The sequence below is a fragment of the Eptesicus fuscus genome, chromosome 6 (genome assembly GCF_027574615.1).
Source record: "Eptesicus fuscus isolate TK198812 chromosome 6, DD_ASM_mEF_20220401, whole genome shotgun sequence".
Taxonomy (NCBI): domain Eukaryota; kingdom Metazoa; phylum Chordata; class Mammalia; order Chiroptera; family Vespertilionidae; genus Eptesicus; species Eptesicus fuscus.
In genome coordinates, this window is record NC_072478.1 from 30,286,259 (window position 1) to 30,309,166 (window position 22,908).

Sequence of the window (22,908 nt, forward strand, 5' to 3'; positions counted from 1 at the left end):
TGAGTCAAACCGACTAGGGCCAAAGAAGACAATATTGACCATGTTGTTATCCACTGAAGTTCACAGTGGACATCATGGTTCTCTCTTGGACTCTATATGTTTGTTCACATGTACAGTGAACCACCATTACAGCATCATACAGGGTAGTGTCACTGTCCTAAAACCCTCTGTGCTCTGCTTGAGTATCCCTCCCCAACCCTGGCATCCTTCTTAGAAGAACCACAAGTCTATGCTCTGAGCCTGAGTGGTTTTTTTTTGTTTGTTTTTTCAGAATGTCCTAGAGTTGGGATCATATAGTATGCAGGCTTTTCAGATTGGATTCCTTCACTCAGTAATATGCATTTGAGGATCTTCCATGTGTTTTCATGGCTCCATAGCTCATTCTTTTTAGTGCTGAGCAATGTCCCATAGTCTGGATGGACCACAGTTTTATCCATCACCTCCTGAAGGGTATCTTGGTTGCTCCCAGCTTTTAACAAAGGCAATCTAGCTGAAACCGGTTTGGCTCAGTGGATAGAGCGTCGGCCTGCGGACTCAAGGGTCCCAGGTTCGATTCCGGTCAAGGGCATGTACCTTGGTTGCGGGCACATCCCCAGTAGGGGGTGTGCAAGAGGCAGCTGATCGATGTTTCTAACTCTCTATCCCTCTCTCTTCCTCTCTGTAAAAAATCAATAAAATATATTTAAAAAAAAAACAAAGGCAATCTATATATATAAAAGCCTAATAAGCAAATTGTTTGACCGGGAGTTTGATTGGGAATTCAACTGCTCGCTGTGACGTGCGCTGACCACCATGGGGCGGTGTGGAACATGACGGGCGATGAGGTGCTGGCGGTGGGCGGCAGTGGAGGCGCTGCCAGTCGATGGGCCCGACAAGAACGGGACTGTGGTGGGATGGTAGAGCAGGTGAGTGGGTGGTGCCAGGCCAAGGCGGGTGCAAGCAGGGGCTCGATCGCCCTGCCGATTGCTGCACAGATGGCAACCAGCGGGCCGGTGCCACCGCCCAGCTCCCAGGTGGTGAAGGAGCCAGGCGGGGGGCCCGGCCCCTGATCAACTGCCTTGCAGGTGGGATGATGGAGCAGGTGAGGGGGCGGTGCCAGGCCACAACTGGGTGCCAGGCAGGGCTGCGAGGCTGAGGGCACGAGCTGGGGCACGATCTCTGCAGGCCACCCTGAGGAAGATCCCACCCGTGCATGAATTCATGCACTAGGCCTCTAGTAAGTAACTTAAGTAACAAAACCACTACAGGTGCCAGCCTAAGTAAGAAAACCAGCACAAGAGTTGGTTGTCACAGAGACACAAGTGGCCCCAGGAGAAGGGTCCAGAATTCTCCTGCGAGTCAGGCCTGGCATCTCCTTTCCTGGGTGGAAGCAGAGCTCCTCTTCCACTGTAGAAAGAAAAACTGCATTTTTCGCCCTGGCTGGTTTGGCTCAGTGGATAGTGTCAGCCTGTAGACTGAAGGATCCCAGGTTCGGTTCTGGTCAAGGGCATGATCCCCAGTGGGGGGTGTGCAGGAGGCAGCTGATCAATGGTTCTCTCTCAACATTGATGTTCCTATCTCTCCCTCTCCCTTCCTCTCTGAAATCAATAAAAATGTATTTAAAAAAACATCAACAACAACAAAGCTGTATTTCTCAGTGGGGAGACTGGTGAGAACAGGTGTGGTGCTGAGTGGCAGAGAACAGCCTGAGAAGCAGCAGGGATGGGCAAAAGGCTAGGTGGGCAGAGGGAGCAAGATTCAACCTCAAGGTTAAGAGGAGCCAGGAGCCGAAACTGGTTTGGCTCAGTGGATAGAGCGTTGGCCTGCGGACTGAAAGGTCCCAGGTTCGATTCCGGTCAAGGGCACGTACCTTGGTTGCGGGCATATCCCCAGTGGGAGGTGTGCAGGAGGCAGCTGATCGATGTTTCTCTCTCATCGATGTTTCTAACTCTCTATCCCTCTCAATTCCTCTCTGTAAAAAATCAATAAAATATATATTTTTTTAAAAAAGATGAGCCAGGAAATGGGCCACAGATCAGATGGAGCTCAGGTTCCAGTGCGGGAAACCACTGGGAGGCCTCAGGCCCATAACTGGAGCATCAGAAAGGGCTGGGAGGACTCGGACCCTGAATTCCCTCCAAGCTCAGCTGTGCCCACATGATGTCTTAACATGACAGGGCATGGAATCCAAACTTACTCAGAGTTGGCCTTGAACCCTGGGCAGGCAGTGAGTTGCCACCTGCAGCTCAAAGCCTAACTGAGGTCCAGCAGGGCCTCTCCAGGGTCCAGGTCGCGCCTTGAGCTGGTATAGCCTCCTCTCTCCTCCCTGACCCTCCTGAGCCTCTGCTCACATTGTCATAGCTGATAACCTTCCCATTCCTCCTTTGATCCCCTTCACTGTCCCTTCGTGCCGCCCCATGAGTGGCATTGTGTCTGTTTCTGGGGTTCCATTGTGCCTGTTTCTTAGGCTCAGAGCACAGACTTGCCGGTCTTCTAACATACAGGATTCTTCCTTCTCAGCGTCTCATAATTTGTTTAATTATTTCCGTAGTGTTGGGCCTTTGAAGCGGTTCCAATTTTCTGTTAGTATATGTAGCACCCTGTGTTTTCCTTCCCCTTCTCGATTTGTCCCACACCTGTTTCTGGAATACAATTCCTGGGTCAGAATGTGCACTGACTGGGTAGCCGAGGACAGAAATGTGGGTTCTTGCCACATCCCCTTTATGGTGACTCAGGAAGCCAGCAGAAGGCCAGGATGTGAGCTTTGCCTGAACAGCCTGTGAGGACCTGAGGGGTTCAGAAACTGGCATATAGGGCAGCTATAGGGACCGTGGTGCAAGGAAGGTACCAGTTGAGCCCTAGCTTTGGATCTGGGCTCCCCTCTGGGCAGTCAGATCTGCCTGACCAAGGCTGGGCCACTCCTCCCCAGGCTGTGCACTCAGCCTGTTCTTCTGGGGCCACCAATTGTGGGGGTCGCCCCTCAGGCCACATCAGGTCTGGCCAGGGAGCTACTGGCACACCCGGTATCCTGTGCAGTCTTCGAGTTTGCGAGAGTCAGAGTGGGCGACATGCTTCTTACTTCTGCCTCCTAGCTGGGTGGAACCAAGCTCAGGAAGGGGAAGCAGAGTGGACCAGGTGAGAGGTGGAGCTGGCCCCGGGATATTCAGTGTCACTAAAGTAGCCAGATTTAGCAAATAAAAACACAGCTGTCCAGTGAAATTTATGTTTCACATAAACACATAATTTTTATTGTGTGTGTCTCATGTAATACTTCACACTCAAAATCACTTACTTGTTGCTTGTCAGAAATTCCAGTTTTACTAGATGTCCTGTATTTTATCTGCCTCCCTGGCAGGAGTTATATCTTCCTAGTCAGCTTACAGATGGCCTGGGCAGCTAGGGCTAATGACCCAGGGCCTGCCCCTCCCCAGGAGAGGGCTAGCCTCTGTCCACAGATGGAGAATCCCCAGGCAGGCTCTGAATGGCTAGAGTCAGGTGCCTGCCCTCAGAAGGCAGAGCCACCATTTCTGGCTGCACTGGAAAATCCTAAGGATGACTCTGATTGGCTGATTTGTGGTGTCACCTCTGGGGTGGGGGTTTGAAACTGGGTTTTCCCCCCTTTTTTTCACTTATTTATTTTTAATCTTCACCTGAGGATATTTTTTCCATTGATTTCTAGAGAGAGTGGAAGGAAGGAAGGAAGGAAGGAAGGAAGGAAGGAAGGAAGGAAGGAAGGGGAAGAGAGAGAGAGAGAGAGAGAGAGAATTGTGAGAGAGACACATCGATGGGTTGCCTCTCGCATAGGCCCCTACCAGGGCTGGGGAACCTGCAGCCAAGGTACATGCCCCTGACCGGGAATGGAACCAGAGACCCTTTGGTCCGAGGGCCAGCACTCCAACCACTGAGCAAACCAGCCAGGGCAGTTTTGTATGTTCTTTAATGATTTCTTTAGAGGGAGAGGGAGAGAAACATCCACGTGAGACAGAAACATCGATTGGTTGCCTCCCATGTGCATCCTGACTGGGGGGATTGAACCTGCCACCTAGGTATGTGCCCTGATGGGGAATTGAACCCCCAACCTTTTGGTGTATGGGACGACATTCCAATCAACTGAGCCACCCGACCTGGGCCAAACTGGGTTGTTCTTGATTACTAGAGCGGAGTACTGGGGGTTGCTGGGTAGACAAAACCAGAGTGATCCCCACCATCCTGCCTTCCCTGCTGAGGCCTTGAGTACCTCGAGAACCTAGGGGTCCCCTGGCCCAGGAACTCCATCAGGCTCCCCAGACCTGATCTAGGTGTAGGCAGAGCAGGTTGGGAAATGAACAACCCCCTCGGTCCTCCCCACCCCAGATACCCACAGCCCCCAGGCCAGCTGTGCCCCTTGTGAGCCCATAGTATAGGCACCCACTCCCTGGACTGGCCTGGCTGAGGTGCTGTCTGTCCACACGCCCTGAGACTGTTTATGCTAGTTCATCTAAGGAGGCTGAGCCTGGTCTAGAGTAGAATGTTCCAGAAGTGCCTGTGACCTTTGGAAGTTCATGTCCCTCTGGAGCTGGATTTCTCTTCAAATAGGGCCACAGGGGTTAAGTGACCCTGGACCAAGGACCTAGGGAGAAGTGGGGTTCCTGGGGGACCCCATCCTCTCCAGGCCACAGCATGGCTTCCTTCTGGAGGCTTCCACAGCAGATTAATTGTAAGAGTGTTTGTACTGCTGGTATTCATGCTGGGGACAGGCCTTGTGCTTCTTTTTCCCCAATTTTTTTATTTATTTTTATTTTGCAGCCTGTGCAAAAACTGAGAACGGGCAGGCCAATCGGGGCCTCTGCCAGTCAATAATGTCTCGACGTGTCTCTCTCCCCTTCTTCCTTGCATTGATTCTCTGGAACTGGGCATCTGGACACTGGAAGGCCCCTTCAGGGGTCAGGGGTGATGGGAATTCATGGCTGGCTCCCCCCTTGGCATGGAGGGGGCACAGGAGAATAGCGCTGTGGTGGTTTCAGACATCTGGGCTGGTTCTGGGCCAGATTTGGGTCAGGGTCTCAGAGGGAGGGCATGGTGGCCTAGGGAGATGCATCCAGCCACTTTACCAAGGGCCAGGACCTGTGTGGGCCAGGTGGTGGGAGGCTGCCGTCTGCTGGGCTCCTGCCTTGGACTTGCCATCCAGCTGGGCCAGCTGGGCCCACTGAAAACCCTGACTGCAGCCAGTAGGCCTCTCCCCAGGGGACAGCCTTCCTGATGGGGTCCCATGTGGGCTTCATTGTTTTAGGGGAGGGGACTCCTGCCCAATTGACCTGTGTGTCAGCGTAGGACATGCCACTTCCATTGTACAGAGGGGCTGGCGTGTTCACGGTCCCACACTTTCAAGCTAGTCCTGTCAAATCCCAGTGCAAGGCCTCTTATATACCCATTGACCTCAGGCTCACTCTTCCTCACTGGTGTTTCCCAAAGCAGGTTCCTTGGAACCCCTACTCATACGCTCTTGGACCAGACAGAGTTGGCTGATGCTGGTAGCTCCCTTGGCCCATGGGAGCTCTGAGGAGCTCTGAGAAGTGTGGACCGCCCCCCCCCCCCCAACTTGACTAGGAGAGGTTTGACCATGAGGGTCTTGCTATGGCAGGGGCCAGTTCATGGTGCTGGTGGGAGCCCCTTGCCCTGGCCTTGGCCCCCACCCCTCTGAGAAGTCCTATCTCGCTGGGTAGGCCACACATCTTCCCCATGGGGCCTGGCCCTGCAGGGACTTGAACTATCTCGCTTTGTGTCTGGTCTTATCCTTCACTTTGTAGAATGGGGGTAGGGAGCCTCCAAGCAGGGTGTTGGATCACCAACACACAAGTTGTTAAATACAGTTTCCTAGGCCCCAGGCCTGGGTGTCAGACCTTGGGCAGCTGGCAGTCTTGGCTCGCCAGGCCTCTGGGATCCTGGGACCACACCCACCCATCCCCACCTGGTCCTGTGCGTGTATTGATCAATACCTTCATCTTTGCTGCAACCGTCTCAATGGGTTCTCCCATGCACGTGGGGAAACTGAGACACAGCGGTTAAGTGAGTCCCAGGTGACCCAGCTAGGGGCCAAGGGTGGGCTCGTACCCTGACCTTGGAGCCCCTGACTCTGGACCACTGGAACCCTACCCAGTGAGTGAGGCAGGTTCCCTCTTCTCCCATCCCCTCTGGTCCCCTTATAATGCACTTGTTCTTTTGCAGAGCGCCATGCTACACTACCCGTGGTGGAACACCCAATATCCAGTCTCCTCCAGTGAAAGCCAGTAAGTTCCACAGCCAGCCCCACCACATTCTATAACCACATCTCCCTCAGGGGCTTCCCTCTGCCTTCCTATTCTGTAGTCATTATTAAACAAAACTAGAACTCGTAGCTGGAGGCCTTCAACCTCCTGCCAAGTGGGCTATGGACCTGCTCTTGGCTGCTTAGAAGCAGTTGAGATCAACCAGCTATGATTTGTCTTAGTGAGAACCCACCAGGGAAAAGGGCAGAGGTAGTGGGGATGAGCCAGGGAGGGCTCCACTGTGGGAGGTGACGACAGGTGGGGAGGGTGAGAAACTTTGGGGGCAGAAAGAACCAGGCATGCATCTTCTTCCAGAGGGCAACAGGAGCTGGGTTTTGTAGGGCAAATAGGAGTTTGCAGGGGAGCATGCCTGGAACCAGGCCAAGGAATGGCGGATGCCAAAGCCTTGAGGCACATGTAGCTGGACCCTCTTTTTTTGGGACATGGATGCTTGGGCCCCTCCTCTGAGCTGAGTTTCTGAGAGACCAGAGTTCTTCCTGTTGGTGGGTGACCCCACTCATGTTCTGCACTCAAAGTGGGGAGGACAGTGCCCCTACCACACCTGACAGCTCACCTTCTTTCCTGTCTCTCTCCAGCCCTTATATGAACGTTGTGGGCCAATCCTGCACAGACACCAGCTACAGCCCCATGGCCGCCACCCCCAGCTTCCTGCCAAAGAGTGACTTTCCTCAGGTAGGAGACTCAAGTCAAGCAGCCCCTCAAGCCCTCAGTGGCCCAGTGCCTACCCATGGGATCCCTGCTACACCTCAGGTCGGCGCCAACTACCTCTCCTGAGCCACGTGCCATGTGGAAATATAGCTTATTTTGGGGAATAGCAATGCCCCTTGGCCCTGCCAGCCTGAACTACAGCCCCACTGTTCTGTCTGGCAGAGGCAGCTTCACCACAGTAGAGAGCTGGGTCAGAGGTCATGTAACGGAGGATGGGGGCTGTCCCCATCGCTCCTTTGCTCACATCCCGTGTATGGGTGGTGGGGCAGCCTTTAGAGCTCCTGGTTTGCTTTCCCCAAACCTTAGTGCCTTCTTCCTTCTCCTAGCGTAGGCCCTGTGTTCACCTTAGTGTCTAGGGGAGGATCCTCCGTCCCTGTGCCCCCAGGCAAGAGCCGTGCCCATCAGGTGCAAACACCACAGTGAGTGTCTGTGCCCTCAAACCTAGCGGCCATTTGAAAACATGACACACACCAGTCGAAGGAAGATAACGTTGGATTTATTCTCTCGGGGGACATGGGGGCAGCTCAGCTCCCAAGGAATCAGACAGACCTGCCTTCCTGGCCTCACCATCAGGATTTTTGCATAGCACCCCAATTCTTCATGGCAGCTCTAGAAAACAGCCCCATGGAGATGATTCTCGGGAAGAAGCCCACCTTCATGAAGTCTAATGCTGGCACCTTTGCTCGAACGTGATTACCTGGGACCGCCGAGGCCTTGGCACTGCATTTCCCTGGGAAACTTCAAATACTCCCTGAGCCTGTTCTTTGTGGCAGGGGAGGTGGAGGGGCCTCGGCATATGGTTTGGGAACCACCCAGGTGTGAGGGTGCTGAGGCCAATCAGGGAGGGAGGGGGCAGCAGCCGCTCAGCTCCCAGCCTCGCTCTCCCCCTGTGAAGTGGGGGATGTGAGGACAGGCTGTGGAGGGATGCAGCGTAAATCAGTCAGTTAAACCCACTGGACTTGCTTGGATCCAGACAGGCCATTTATCCGGCTTGCATCTACTGGAGCCAAGGCTTCAGCAGGACCGGGCAGAGAGCTGGAACGGGGGGGTCTGTACTGTGATAACCAGTGTCCCCCCTCAAATCCACATCCACCTGGATCCTCAAAATGGGTCCTTCTTTGGAACTAGGGTCTTTGTAGGAGTAATTAGCTGAAAGTGGAGTTGAGAGGATGCTGGTTATCTCAGCCGGCCCTAAACCTGGCGAGTCCTTAGAGAGACAGAAGAGGAGACACAGGACAAAAGCATGTGACCATAGAGGCAGAGACTGGACCATGTGGCCAGAGCCAAGGACACCAGGAGTAGGAGAGGCGGGAGGGATCCTCCTGGGATGTTCGCCCTCCACGGCTGTAGGAGCAAGTGTCTGCTCTTTTTTTTTAAAATATATTTTTATTGATTTCAGAGAGGAAGGTAGAGGGAGAGATAGAAACATCAGTGATGAGAGAATCATTGATCGGCTGCCTCCTGCAGGCCCCCTACTGGGGACCGAGCCCACAACCCAGGCATGTGCCCTTGACTGGAATCGAAACTGGGACCCTTCAGTCCGCAGGCCGACGCTCTGTCCACTGAGCCAAACCGGCTAGGGCAAGTGTCTGTTCTTTAAGCCCCCCTTGGTGACCCTTGTGGCCACCCAGGAAAAGAGGAGGCTGGGCCTCATGAAGATGGGAGCACAGGGCTTACCTGCCGCTCGGGGGCCTGCAGAAGAAATCTGGGCCCCCAAGTGTCCCAGGATAAAGGCAGTGATGACAGAGATGAGAGGCCCTCTGGACATGGCCCTCCCATCTTTCCAGGTGGGCTCGAAGTTTCTTCCTTCACCTCTGGAGCATGAGGACACCCTGGGCCTCCAGTTTAGCAGGTGCCATTGCACAACTTTGGGAGGTGTCATTGTCCAGTGGGTTCAACCTCTCAGGGTGTTCTGGCTGTCAGCTCAAGACCCTCCCCAATTTTCTGCATCTCTGAGTGTTGGCTTGTTCTGCAGAGCTGGTGACCTTCTCAGAGCTCTGATTAAGTTCCTCTCCACTCGTCGCGGACATGATTCCATATCCAGACTAGTTATTTCCTGATGCTGTTTCCCCATCTGGGGCATCACCTGGCATGTGAAGGAGGAAACTGAGGCATGGGGTGTGCAGAGTCCACGGCCCTTGGAAGCCTCCCAACCCTTGTGGCCACCCACCGGGCCTTACTCCCTCATCTCTCTCTCTAATGCATTCAGCTCCCACCACCTCCCCTGCTCTGCCAAGAAACAGCGTGGTTTCTCAGCCTAGAACCCCTTGGGACACCACAGCCGCCTTTCCTAGCACTCAGAGTTCATGTATCCATCCCACAGATGTTTATTGAGCGCCTGCTGAACACATAGCGCCCTGTCTCCCACTCCAGTCTCCTTGTTAGGGCACCTTGGACCCAGTTCTCCCTTTTAAAGCAGCAGAACTGCCCTGGCCCGATGACTCAGTTGGTTGGAGCATCGTCCAGTGCAACAAAAGATTGCGTGTTCGATTCCTGGTCAGGGCACATACCCAGGTTGCAGATTCTGTCCCCGATAGGAGTGCGTACAGGAGGCAACCGATCATGGGAGGTAACCAATCAGTATTTCTCTTTCACATCAGTGTTTCTGTCTCTCTCTCTCCCTTCCTGTCTTTAAAATCAATTAAAAAACAACACCAAAACAAACTAACAAAAAAAACACCATATCACCCAGCCAGCGTGGTGGCTTAGTGGTTTAGCGTTGACCTATGAACCAGGAGGGTTTCAGGCTCAATCCCTGGCAGGGGGCGTGCAGGAAGCAACCGATCGGTGTTTCTCTCTCACCATTGATGTTTCTTTCTCTCTCCCTCTCCCTTCCTCTCTGAAGTCAGTAAAAAAAATATTTTATATACATATACATATACATATACATATACATATACATATACATATACATATACATATACATATACATATATATTTTAAATAACAAACACCAGATCCTTGGGTGAGGATTTAAATGAATAAATATGGAAAGCCAACTCTTCCTCCAGAAAAATTTCACCCCAGTGCTGAGTGTGGGATCAGACAAACATGAAATCAGAGTTTGCTCAGGGTTAGGGGTCCTGAGGCCCTGTTGGTCAGCCTCCTGTACCTCCCACATGACCCCCATGATCCCCACGCCTGTGATCCGAGCCAGGAAGAAGTCCAGACAGAGCCTAGTATTCGAAGCCCTTTATAGCCCACCACAAGCACCTTCTGCTCCTGATCCAGACTGTGACATCAGCTTGGTGGCTGGCTTGGAGACAGCTCCAAAGATGTCCCCATCCTGGTCCTGGGACTGTGGACATGTCTCCTCATATGGCAGAGGGACTTTGCAGATGAAATTAAGTCAAGGATCCTGACATAGGATTGAGCCTGGGTTACCCAAGGGGCCCAGGACTCTCCCTTCTGAGGTACCTGGGCCTCTGTCTGGGCCCCTGGAGGAAGCTTAGTGCTGGAAAGCTTCTCTGTGTCTGCCCCCTGGCCAAGCCAAGTGCTCCTCAGACCCTTCGGACCCTCTGACACCCAGCTCTTTTTTCTTTTAAGATTTTGAAATTGAGTTGGTTTTTAGGGAGAGAGAAAGAGAAACATCGATATGAAAGCAAAACATCGATCCGATGCCTCCTATATGTCCCATACTAAGGATTGATCCCATAACCGGGCATGTGCCCTGATAGGAAATTGAACTGGCAGCCTTTTGGTGCATGGGATGACCCTCAACCAACTGAGCAACAATGGCAGGGCAGACACCTAGCCTCTAAAACCCTGTTTATACAGTTTCTTTTAGAGTCCCTGACAAGGGAGCTGGGGGGAGCCCAAAAGAAAGAAAGAATGCATTGCACTGAGTGGGTGTATTAGAATGCAACCCCAAAGATGTCCCCATCCTGGTCCCTGCACCTGTGGATATTACTTTGCAGATGGGATTAAGTCTAGGACCCTGAGATGGAGACAACCCTGGATTCCCCATGGGTCCCAGTGTCCTTATAGGTTCCTCATAAGAGGGAGGCAAGAGGGTCAGAGTCAGAGAGATGGAAGAGGCTGTGCTGCTGTGAAGATGGAGGAAGGGGCCAGGGGTGCGGTGCCTCTAGAAGCTAGAAAAGGCCAGAAAGTATTCTCTCCTGGGCCTCCAGAAGGACCAGCTCTGCCCACACTTGTGTTTAGATCCGTGAGACCCATGTCAAACTCTTTTATTTTTTTTTCAGGTAATATATATATATATTATTGTTTAAAGTATTACATATAGTAGTACATATATATCTCCTTTTTTCCCTCCCATTTACCTTCCCCCAGCCTCCCCTACCCCCTGTTGCATGCCCTCATCCCCCCCACCCCCGCCCCAGTGTCTTGTGTCCATTGGTTGTGCTTATATGCATGCATACAAGTTCTTGGGTTGATCGCTTTCCAACACTCCCCAGCCTTCCTGCTGTAATTTGACAGTCTGTTTGGTGCTTTATTGCCTCTGTATCTATCTTTTTGTTCATCAGGTTATAATGTTCTTTATTTTCCATAAATGAGTGAGATCATATGGTGTGTTTTTTTCATTGCCTGGCTTATTTCACTTAACATAATGCTCTCCAGGTCCATCCACGTTGCTGCAAATGGTAAGAATTCCTTCTTTTTTATAGCAGCGTAGTATTCCATTGTGTAGATGTACCATAGTTTTCTAATCTACTCATCTGCTGATGGGCATTCAGGCTGTTTCCAAATCTTAGCTATGGTGAATTGTGCTGCTATGAACATAGGGGTGCATATATCCTTTCTGATTGGTGTTTCTAGTTTCTTGGGATATATTCCTAGAAGTGGGATTACTGGGTCAAATGGGAGTTCCATTTTTAGTTTTTTGAGGAAACTCCATACTGTTCTCCACAGTGGCTGCACCAGTCTGCATTCCCACCAGCCCTGCACGAGGGTTCCTTTTTCTCCGCATCCTCGCCAGCACTTGTCGTTTGTTGATTTGTTGATGATAGCCATTCTGACAGGTGTGAGATGGTACCACATTGTCGTTTTGATTTGCATCTCTCGGTTAATTAGTGACTTTGAGCATGTCCATGTAGAACTCTTGATCTCTAGAACCATAAGGTAATAAACTTGTGTTGTTTTAAGCTAGGAAGTTTGTGGTAATTTATTACAGCAGTGAAAGGAAACTGATACACCATGCAAAGCCCTCCTGTGGCCCATGGCACACTCTAGAAATGTTCCCCACTGTTGTATAAGTCAGAAGGAATTGGAATGGAAAATCTAGAGGAGGGGTTGGGGGTGAAGAGTGAATATAAACCCATAGGCCTTAATATACTTCCTAGTAACTAAACTTGATTCCCATGTTTCCTGGAAGCCAAAGCAAAATGAGCAAGATGAACTGTGTGACTCCTGTTACCTCCAAGGAGAAAGCTTCTTCCACTTTCCCTTTAGGGCACAGAGTAATTCCCCCGGGGTCAGCATTCTGCCCACACCTCCACAGGGAATGCATCCAGACCTGTGGTTCTCTAGCCTGTGGTTGGCCTCGGCCTGGCTTTGCTGTCTCTTCTCTTGTCTCCTGGCATGGAATCCCAGGGGTATTGGGTCCCTCCCTTGATTCCGAACAGGAGCCAATCCAGGCCCAGGAACATTGGGGGCAGGTCGGCCATGCCTCTGTGGGCCTCCACTTCACAGATACCAGGGGTCCTCCAGCCTGGGGGATGCTGCAGTTCACATGCCTCTCGGAGGTAGCTGTGCTGGGTGTGGTCCCCCATCACCCTTCCTTGTTCTGCCCAGGGCCTGAGACCCAGGTCTCTGAAAATTTAAGCTCTGGCGCCTTTTTTTTTTTTATGTTTGAATGTTTTCACGACAAAACAAATCTTAAAATATTTTATATTTACAGAAAAGTTGCAAAAACAGTACTGAGAATTCCTGGCCATCCTTATTCACCTAGCTTCTGTGCATGTATGTCATCATCCTGTATAACCTTGGCCCATGTGTCACAGGGCAGAAATTAGCTTGATTCAGTGCTGGTGACAGACCCGAGTGTCAGGTGGACACAGGCCTCTGAAGAGTTTGCCTGGGGGCCTCTTGCTGAGACTGGGGCTCTGTGCTTATGGCAGGAGTCCCACAGACGAGACCCCGTGTCCTCCTCAGTACTTTGTCTCTGAGACCCTGGTATTGATGTATCTCATTGCCAGTGGGATTGACCTTGACCCCTGGGGTGGCCTCCACCAGGTCCCTCCACTGCCCACTGTCAGGCTGCTACTGTGAGAGACACACAAGGCTGTGCCCATATCCTGGCCCCTTGTGGTGGGGGTGGAAATGACCTTGTCATCTGTCGGGGGTTGTCGGCTACAGCAATTGTAACCGAGGTGTCCATCTAACAGATTGTTGTCTTCCCCGCTATAATGATAGCTGGCATTCTGTAGGGACAGCTGCCCCCTCCCCTTAGCTATTCATTCATTCATTTATATCAATGTGGGCTCTGATCAGGAGTGTCTGCTCAGGATTTCCTGTGTCCCTCTGTGTCCCCATTGGAGCACTTCCTCCCTTGTAGCCACTCAGGCTGGCCCAGGCTCATGCTGTGTCTTCCCTGCCTTGGCCCTTGCATCACCCACCTCCCAGAGGAAGGGCCTCCTGTCCTTCCAACTCCTGTTGGCATGAAGCCACGCAGGCCCCAAGTCCCTGGTTGGTGACCTGAACAGCTCAAGGGGTCCCACATAAGGTCTCACAGTGGGGTGTGCTGAGGACTCTAGGATGTGAACATGCAGCTTTTCTTTCATCTTATTTATTTATTTATTTATTTATTTATTTATATTTATATTGATTTCAGAGAGGGAGGAAGAGGGAGAGAAAGATAGAAACATCAATGATGAAAGAGGATCATTGGTTGGCTGCCTCTTGCACGCCCCCCACTGGGGATCCAGCCTGCAAGCTGGGCATGTGCCCTGACCAGAATCGAACCTTGACCTCCTTGTTCATAGGTTTGAAGCTTAATCACTGAGCCACGCCAGCCAGGCTATTTTTAAATCGAGATACAATTTGCATATCATACGATTCAGTGGCTTTTAGTACACTCATTGGGTTGTGCACTCATTACCTCTGACTTCTATCAGAACACTCCGTCACCACAAAAAGAGACCCCGACCCCATCAGCAGTCATCTCCCCATTCCCATCCCCCAGCCCCTGACAACCACAAATCCACTTCCTGGATGTGCCTGTTCTGGACATTTCACATAAATGGAATCACACTGTGTGGTCTTTTGAGTCTGGCTTCTCTCACTGAGCGTCATGTTTTCAGTGTTCATCCACGTAGGGAGTGTCAGCACTTCACTCCTTTTCATGGCTGGCTAATATTTTACTGTGTGAATGGACCACGTTGTGTTTATCTGTTCATCCATTGGTGAACATTTGAGCTGTGTCTACCTTTTGGCTGTTGTGAATCCTGCTGCTGTGAACATCGTGTACAGGCCTTTGTGTGGACATGTGTTCCAGATGTAGCTGAATCTGATTGGGGGTGATATTTGGGGACATGTCAGAAATGGGTTGGGGGCGAGAGACTTCTAGTTCCATCCCCCTGCCGTCCCACATGCTCATTTTCTGGAGTCGGTGCTGCCCTGGCACCTCCTCCCAAGACCACCTGGACCTTGGCCAGGCTCTAGAGACGGCTCTTTCCCACATGCTGAACACACACACACACACACAGCACACACACACACACACACACACACACACACAGAGGAAACATTGCATCTCGGGGCTTCTGGGAAGCCAAGATGAGGTCACGGCTCAGAAAAATACTTCGAAAACTCTCGGCAGCTCCCTATTTGGGGAGGGGCGAGTGGCCTCAACTGATTGGCAAATGGATTTCATGGGATCAGAGGTCTTGGCTTATAGCGTGTTCTTAGCAGTTACCAGCATTGGCAAAAAAAGAGAATGTGGGTTTCTTCTCACAGGAGCCTGTTGTTTTACACTTGGCCTTGGCCAGGAACCCCTCCGAGGTCTGTGCTGAGGGCCAGGACCCTGTGGGAGCAGGAGCGTGGTATCTCTAGAGGGTCTCTGTGTGGAAGTCCGGGTACCCACACACCAGGGAACGAGGAAGTGAGGGAGGTTTTGGAGTCCAGGGGCTGTCCCACAGATTCTTAGAGGCTCCAGCTCCTCCTGATTGCACTGCTGGAAAGCGGTCAGGGATGGTGTGCTGGTGAGGCCACTGGGCCCACACCAGGCAGCCGTCCCTTTGATGGGCTGACAGAGCAGAGCTTTCTAGAGGGTTGTAGGGGTGAGTGTCCTGGGCTACCCCACCAAAGTGCCACAAACCTGGCAGCTTAAAACCACAGAGACTTACACCCTCCCATTTCTGGGACCAGATGTCTGAGATCAAGGTGTTGCAGGGCTACCTTCCCTGCTGAGGCTTCAGAGAAGGGTCCTTCCTGCCTCTCTCAGCTTCTGGGGGCTGCAGGCATCCTGGGCTTGCGGTTGCATCACGGTAGTGTCTGCCTCTGTCTTCATGTTGCCTCTCCCTGTGTGTCTGTGTCCAAATTCCCTATTCTTGTAAGTCATTGCATTAGGGCCACCTTAATCCAGTGTGACCCCATCTTAGCTAATGACATCTGCAAAGATCCTATTTCCAGTAAGGACCAGTTCACAGGTTAGGACTCAAACCTGTCATTTTGGGGGACACAGTTGAGCCCTCAACAGGAATATTCTAGCAGTGAGGTGTGCTGCTCACTCGCCAGCCTCAACTGAACTCACTGTAACTCGGGGACAGACAGGCCATCTGTGGCCCAGTTATGTGGTCGCCCCAGTTATGTGGTCACCCGAGCACTTGAGTGTGTGTAAAGAAACTGTGGGATAGGTGGAGAAGGTAAGGAGTGAGACCTCAAAAACAGATGGGGGCGGGGGGAGTCTCAGGAAACCTGGGGCAGTTGGGCCACGCCTACCCTTCTGTACTCAGCCACGTGATGGAGGGTCAACCCAGGGACCACTAGCTGGGCAAGCCCACAGCTCAGAGAGACACCAGACAGGAACCAGCCACACTCATGGGGCTGGATCCATGGCCATCCATGTCCTCGAGCATGGCTGGCACCCAGGTCACCCGTTTCACCTTCACCAGGACCTCTGCTCTGACCTGACTCAGTCCCCCCCCCCCACTTACGCCCCCTTCCAGTCCCATCCAAGACCCACAGCCCTTGGTGGCCAGGGTGGCAGGGCCATTGGCAGGCCAGACTTGGGGTGTGTGAGGTGGGCAGGAGCCCAGTGGGTGATGACTTCCCTAGACAGGGGCCCTTCCTTGTCCTGGGACCTCAGCCACACCCTGGGCTTCCCTGTCTCCTTCAGGTCACCTTTGCCAGTTGGTAAACCATCTGGTGACGAGATAATGAGAGACAGAGGTTACAAACTTGGCTAGCAACTTGACAAGTTATTTATTTATTTATTTAAAATATATTTTATTGATTTTTTACACAGAGGAAGGGAGAAGGATAGAGAGTTAGAAACATCGATGAGAGAGAAACATCGATCAGCTGCCTCCTGCACACCCCCCACTGGGGATGTGCCCGAAAACAAGGTACATGCCCCTGACCGGAATCGAACCCAGGACCCTTCAGTCCTCAAGCCGACGCTCTATCCACTGAGCCAAACCGGTTTCGGCAACTTGACAAATTTTATGCCTATTAAACCTAGTAATAAAAAGTTTGGTGTGGTTTTTTATTAATATTTATTATTATGTTTTCCTTTCATTCCAGATTCCAAGAAATTCTGTTTAAAATTGAGACAGAATTCACATACTTCAAAACTCACCCTTTTAAAATATATTTACAAAGTTTGTGCAACCATCACCTCTCTTTTTTTAATATAAATATATTTTTATTGATTTCAGAGAGGAAGGGAGAGAGAGAGAGAGATAGAACATCAATAACGAGAGAGAATTATTGATTAGCTGCCTCCTGCACACCCAGGCATATACCCTGACCGGGAATCAAACCGTTACTTCCTGGTTCATAGGTTGACACTCAACCACTGAGCCACGATGGCCAGGCCCATCACCTCTCCTGTTCTAGAACATTTCTTCACCTGAAAAAGAAGCCTCATCCCCCTTAGCAGTCACCCCCATCCCCTCCCCCAGCTCCAGACAACCACTAATCTACTTCCTGTTCCTGTGGATGTGCCTGTCCTGGGCATTTCACATAAATGGAATCACACATTGTGTGGTCTTTTGTGTCTGGCTTCTCTCGCTGAGCACCGTTTTTTCAAGGTCCAATCCAAGTTGTAGCAAGTGTCAGTGCTTTACTCTTTTGTTCTTTTAATTGATTTTAAAGAGAGAGGAAAGGTGAGGGAGAGAGGAACATCCATGTGAGAGAGAAACACTGATTGGTTGCCTCCTGCACACAACCCAACCGGGGATTGAACCCACAACATGGGTATGTGCCCTAACCGGGAATCACACTTGCCACCTTTTGGTGTATGGGACAACACTCCAACCAGCTAAGACACACCAACCAGGGCACTTCGCTCCTTTTCACGGCTGAGTAATGTTGCAGTGTGTAAGCGGATCACATTCATTTGTTGCTAGACACTTGGGTTGTTTCCAGCTTGTGGCTATTGTGACTCTGGCCTCAGTGGATGTGTGTACAGGTTTCTGTTGGCATGCTCTTTTGGATGGACACCTAGCAGTGGCATTGCAGGGTCATGTGGTGACTGTGATCTTTGGAGCTTTGAAGGGACTGGGCACTGTTTTACAGAGAGACGCTTATTGCACATTCTTACCAGTTTGTTGGAGGTTCCGACTCTTTTGCGTCTTCACCAGCACTTGTCACTGCCGTTTGAGTTTCGCAGTCCCTTGGATGTGCCGTGTATCTCATTACTTGTGACCTCCTTTTCCCTGTTGCCCTGTGGTGTTGAGTATCTTTTCATGAACTGACTGCCATACGTACACTTTCCGCCCACCCATGGCAGCCGGGGCCTGGTGGGGCATCCCACAACTTGCTCTGTTGTTGGGGTCTGTGTTGCCCTCTGGCTGTATGGGGAGACAGGATAGGGGTTGCTATGGGGGCCTCATTGGACTGCAGGGTTGAACCCTGTGACTGTTCATTCTCTCTGACTCGGTGGGAGGCCCAGGGTCCCTCTTCTCAGCCTGTGAGGAGTGATCTAAATACTCATGCCCACTGGGTGGGTACCTGTGCCTAGGCTCTGAGCCCACGGGGTATGATTGTTTTGCATACCCTGCCCACCAGCCCTTCCTGGTCCTACTCCTGTGCTGGACTGAGGGAGGCAGGGGCAGGGGGCATGGGGAGGAATGGAGCTTCAGGGGCAGGCAGAGCCCTTGGCAAGGCTGGAGGGTAAGGAGCAGGGTGGGCCTGGGTGCCCAAAAGGAGGAGCTCTAGGCAGAGTCCTAGCATGGGCAAAGGCCTTGGGGTGCCCAGGAGGCACTGGGGATGGCTCCAGGGTGGCAGGTGAAGGCCATGGACCTGGGTCCAGGCTGAAGAGCTGGGTGCTGGGCCTGGGAGGGTGTGGGAGGATATGTAAGAGTGGGATGGACCTGTCCTCTCCCCGTGTTCTGGGGGCCTATGCCCCTTAGGACCACTGCTGTGGGCATCTCAGGAGCAGCAGAGGGTCCCTACCAGGCCCAACTGTCAAGGGGAGGAGGCCAGGTAGAACAGAACCCAGTACACCACCAGTCTGGGAAAACTGAGGCAGAGTGGGGAGGGTCTGCCTGGGCGTCACAGCTGTGCCCCCCCGCCCTCCCCCCAACATCCCATCTGAACCCTGAGTGCCTGCAGAGGAGCCTGGCCACCGTGGACGGGGCACCCGGGACCAGCAGGGTGCAACCTGGCGGGCTGGTGCATTGTTGTCAGCGTCTGTGGCTAGATTCCGCCCTGTACAGTAATTGTCCCTGCACTGCCAGTAATCGCCCTGACTTACCAGGCAGGCATCATTTCCTGAAAGTCAGCGGGCCTTAGGGGAAGTAGGCGCTGGTGGTGACTAAACCAACATGCAAATGCAGCTGGGCTGAGGGCTGAGAGCAGAGCCTTCTGCCGGCCCAGCCCAGCCCAGCGCCAAGGTCATGAGGGAGTGCTCCTTCCAGGGGACCCACCGGTGGCCAAGCCATGTCCCAGCTGCAGTTCTGGCTGCAGTTTGCAGCACTCAACAAGGTAACCCTCCCGCTTTGCCTCAGGGTTCAATCGGTCCCCTCCCACCTGGCAGGCAGGTCAGGCCCCTGTGAGGACTGACTGGACCCACCAGACCTGGGGCGTCCCCTCCTCCTGGTCCTCCTGGCTCCCACTGGCTTTTTTGGCACAGACAGTGAATCTGCAGGAGTTTTCTGAGAACCGTGGGGACGGGACGAGGGGAGGGACCTGGGAGGCTCTGCAAAATGAAAGTGCTTGTGGCCAGCGGGGGAGGTGGGAGGGGCTGTGTCTATGTGCCTGCTCTGATCTGGGTGTCCCTGGCGTTGGACCTTGAGAGTTTCGTGGGCTCTGGGATGCCCTGGGGCAGCCATCAGAGCCTCTGCCAGCAGCAGCGGACACCGTTTGGGATTGGGTCTGACCGGACAGGTAGGAATGGGTCTCTCTGTAACTCCTCTCCCCATGACCCAGGCAAGTGGTTAGCCCCTGGCGGGGCGGCGGGGGGTGGGGTGGGGGGTGGTTGGAGGCATTGAAAGAACCCATTTGAAGGTAATTTCTGGGGTCTGAGAAGTTGTAGCCCTCCCGGAGGAGGCCCACAGCCCGGTCAGGGTGGAGGGTCCGTCCTGTCCCACCCAGCTGGACTGGGAGGAGAGTTACTGTCTGGGCAGCTCTTCATCTGATCCAGGGGATCCCCAAAATGCTGCAGATATGGTAACCACAGCAAATGACCCCACACTCTCTTGGGTAACCAGCCGGCTCCCTCCGCATTCAGGGGCTGCAGCAGGAAGAGCAGTCTGGGGTCTGGGGAGCAGGTGTTCCAGATGGGGACCCAGGGAGGGCGGTTCTGGGTTTGAGTGGTCTTGGGGTTCTGCTGGTGGCTGCTGGGAATCAGGTTCTCGCACAAGCTGGTGGGCAGGCAGCCCACCAGGGAGAGGTCCCTTCTCACCCCCATCCAGCTGCCCACCCTGTACAGGAGGTGGAGCTGGGGGGGTGCCCTGGAGGCCTTACCTCCCCCTGACCTGTGGTAACCTGCATGAGGCCCCTCCTCACTTTGCACGATAATCCAGGAACCCCCACATTGCTAGCTGTTCGTCTGGGCATCTGGAGGTAGTGACCACGGAGTGGGGCAAAAGTACCCACTTAATATGATATTTTTAAAACAGTTTTAGATTTACAGAATTATGACGGATGGTATATATTCCAGTGTGCCCTGCCCAGTCCCCCTGCCCACACCTGATGTCACTGCAGTACCTTTGTCACAGCTAATGAGCCAGGACTGAGACATCATTAATAACCAAAGTCTGTATTTACTAGATTTCCTCAGTTTCCCCTGATGGCCTCTCCCTGCCCCAGGACCCCATCAGGATCCCCCGTGATACTCAATCATCATGTCCCCTCAGCGCCCCCCTGCCCCGACTGAGTCGGTTTCTCCTCTTGCCTATGTGGATGCCCTGGGCTGTTGTGTCCTACAGGATGTCCCCCGTCAGGGTTTTCTGGTGTCTTTCTCATATTTGCACTGAGGGATGTGCCCTACTCATTTGTCACATCAGGGTCCCTGTGTCCCCATGGCTCCTTGTGGCTAACATTGATCTTCATCTCCTGGCTGGGGCGCTAATCAGGCTTCTCCGCGGGGAAGCCCCCTCCCCTTCCACTGTCCTCTCAGGAGGGGTATCTCTGCACACCCACATTTTGCCAGGACCAGTCTTCCTTCTCTGGCCCCCAGCCTTGCCCATCGCTCAGGGACCATTTGCCTCCAGAAGGCAGGGCCACCTCTCGGGGTCTCAGGAGCTAGCATCACTCTGACCAGCCTCAGGCAGTACCCATCACAGACCTGCTTAGATGTGGCCCCAGAGGGATTTCAGCCAAGATATCTGGCCACCTCCACCTGCACCCAGACCCCTTCCTGCCCAGCCTGCTGGGGTCTCTGGCCCTGTCACTTATAGGGACCAGGTAGCAAGACATAGCCTGGCTTTCCTTGGCATTGTCCACCAGACTTGGGCTGGGCCACCTCTGACCGCCCCTGACCTGGGAGGGGCAGAGCCCAAGGGAGGTCAGCCTGGGGGTCGCAGGGCCAGGCTCACCCATAGTTGTCTCAGTTTCCCCTGAGATAGCTGCGCTGGTCTGTTGAGTTGCTGGGCTCTTGAATGAGTGTGCTAGGCACCCCAGGAGTCTCAAAGTGCGCCCCCTTCGGTTCTTGCCTCTATCCTGGAACTTGGAGCTTTTATTAATCTACCTACGCCACCATCTGTGTCTGGTGCCTGAGCAGATCCTGCCTTCTATGGGGCAGCCGAAGGCCCCGCCTCTTCCCCTGACTGTCCAGGTCATAGTCCTGCCAGCTGGAGGTGGGGCAGGGGGGCTGGGTCTGCACTGCCTCCTGCTCCCACCCCCACCCCCACGTGGATCCAGGCTGCTTGCAGCTGGGGGGCAGGCAGGGGTGAGGAAAGGCCTGGTTGGTGGTCTGAGCTCTCTCTTTGCACACCACGGGAGTGTGTGGCTGGCCCCTATGGCTCCCTGTGTGCACAGATGGCCAGGGCTCTGGAGGGTAGCAGGAGGCTCATTCAAGGCCCCCTGACTCCTCGTTGGCACCAGGACTGATCTTGTCCAGCAGATGGGCAAGACTGAGGCTCTTGCATCCAGCCATCTTAGGGGAGGCTGTTGGGTGGAACCCAGTTCCATCTCCTCCCCTTGGAGCTGCCTCTTTCTGGGGCTGTATATACACCAGTGTCAGAGTCAGAACTTCTGGGAAGCTGATGAGGTTGCCTGCAGATCCCCCCAAACCCCCACCCCACGGAATAGGAATCTGATTCAGATTGCTGGGAGGGGAGCCAGGAAAAGGGCCTGACAGGGGCATGGGTTAGGCCTGGGCACTAGCTGAGACCCAGGCCAGTTCATTGTGGCATTACAGGTGCATCAGGGTAGGTTCCAGGGTCCCCTTCCTCCATGGAGTCCATCAAACTGAGCCCCGAGACCCCCCCTCTCATCAGCCATTCTTCTTGTCTTCACCCACTGGTTGGCAGGACACACATGTATCCCAGCACACCTGGCCATGGCTCTTCAGTGCCTCCAATGTGTAAGGGGTGCACAAGGCGTGGGCTCCAGGAGGGCAGCCCTGCCTGGACCCTCACTGTGGCCTCTGCCAAGGCCCCTGGCCCTGCCTGCTCGGGAAATGCTCCCACAAACTGACTGAAATGCTTAGGGCCTGAAGTCAGTGTGACTGGCCCTCTGTGGCTTCGGCTGAGCAGGCTGGAGGGGATGTTCTTGTGGGGCTTTCTCCTGGTAGTGTTGGCTGAGGACTGCTCGCCTGCACCCTCCCCAGCTCCTGGTCTTCCAGGTCCCTGTCTGCAAAACAGACACTCACTGCAGGGAAGTCTGATTGGAGGCTTGCTCCCGCCTGTCCAGGACCCCTGCGGGGCTGGTCTCCACATGTCCCGATGTCCAGTGCAAGCCAGGCACTCGGTGCCTCTGACTGAGGGATGGGGGTGTGGGGCAGCACGAATGCCTGATGCTCCTGATTTTCTTTAAATGTAGGTTTATAAACTGTGTGTAAACTCCATGCAGCAGGCTTCTCCCAAAGGTGTGGGGCCCCTGAGTCCTGACAAATCCCTACACTAGTGTCACCCACACAGGAATGGGCCAGGGAAGGCATGAAGCGGGTGTCACCTTCTGGTGTCACTCAGTGGTGTCAGTGCACAGCTCTTGGGGTCTGGCTTCTCTGATAAGTGTCATGTTTTCAGGATTCATCCATGTGGTGGCCAGTGTCAGAGCCTTGTTCCTCTCGTGGCTGAGCAGCATCTGCCCCTTGGCTAACCCCTCCTGCACCTGTCATGGGGCCGCC

At 53.3% G+C, this 22,908-nt stretch overlaps 1 protein-coding gene across 3 annotated transcripts in view; it reads left to right on the forward strand.

The window, feature by feature from the left end:
* The window catches only part of SBNO2 (strawberry notch homolog 2), a 56,735-nt gene that overhangs the window by 15,138 nt on the left and 18,689 nt on the right, over positions 1 to 22,908 (forward strand). For 2 of the 3 annotated variants that reach the window (XR_008556326.1, XM_028159471.2), the window contains exons 3-4: positions 6,184 to 6,245; positions 6,860 to 6,956. Coding sequence is in view for 2 of the 3 variants with exons in the window: in XM_028159471.2 (XP_028015272.2) it covers positions 6,184 to 6,245; positions 6,860 to 6,956 (159 nt within the window). In the remaining variant the exon portion in view is untranslated. Of the gene's footprint in view, positions 1 to 6,183; positions 6,246 to 6,859; positions 6,957 to 18,958; positions 19,101 to 22,908 lie in introns of those variants that run through there. The other variant, XM_028159478.2, reaches the window with a different exon arrangement.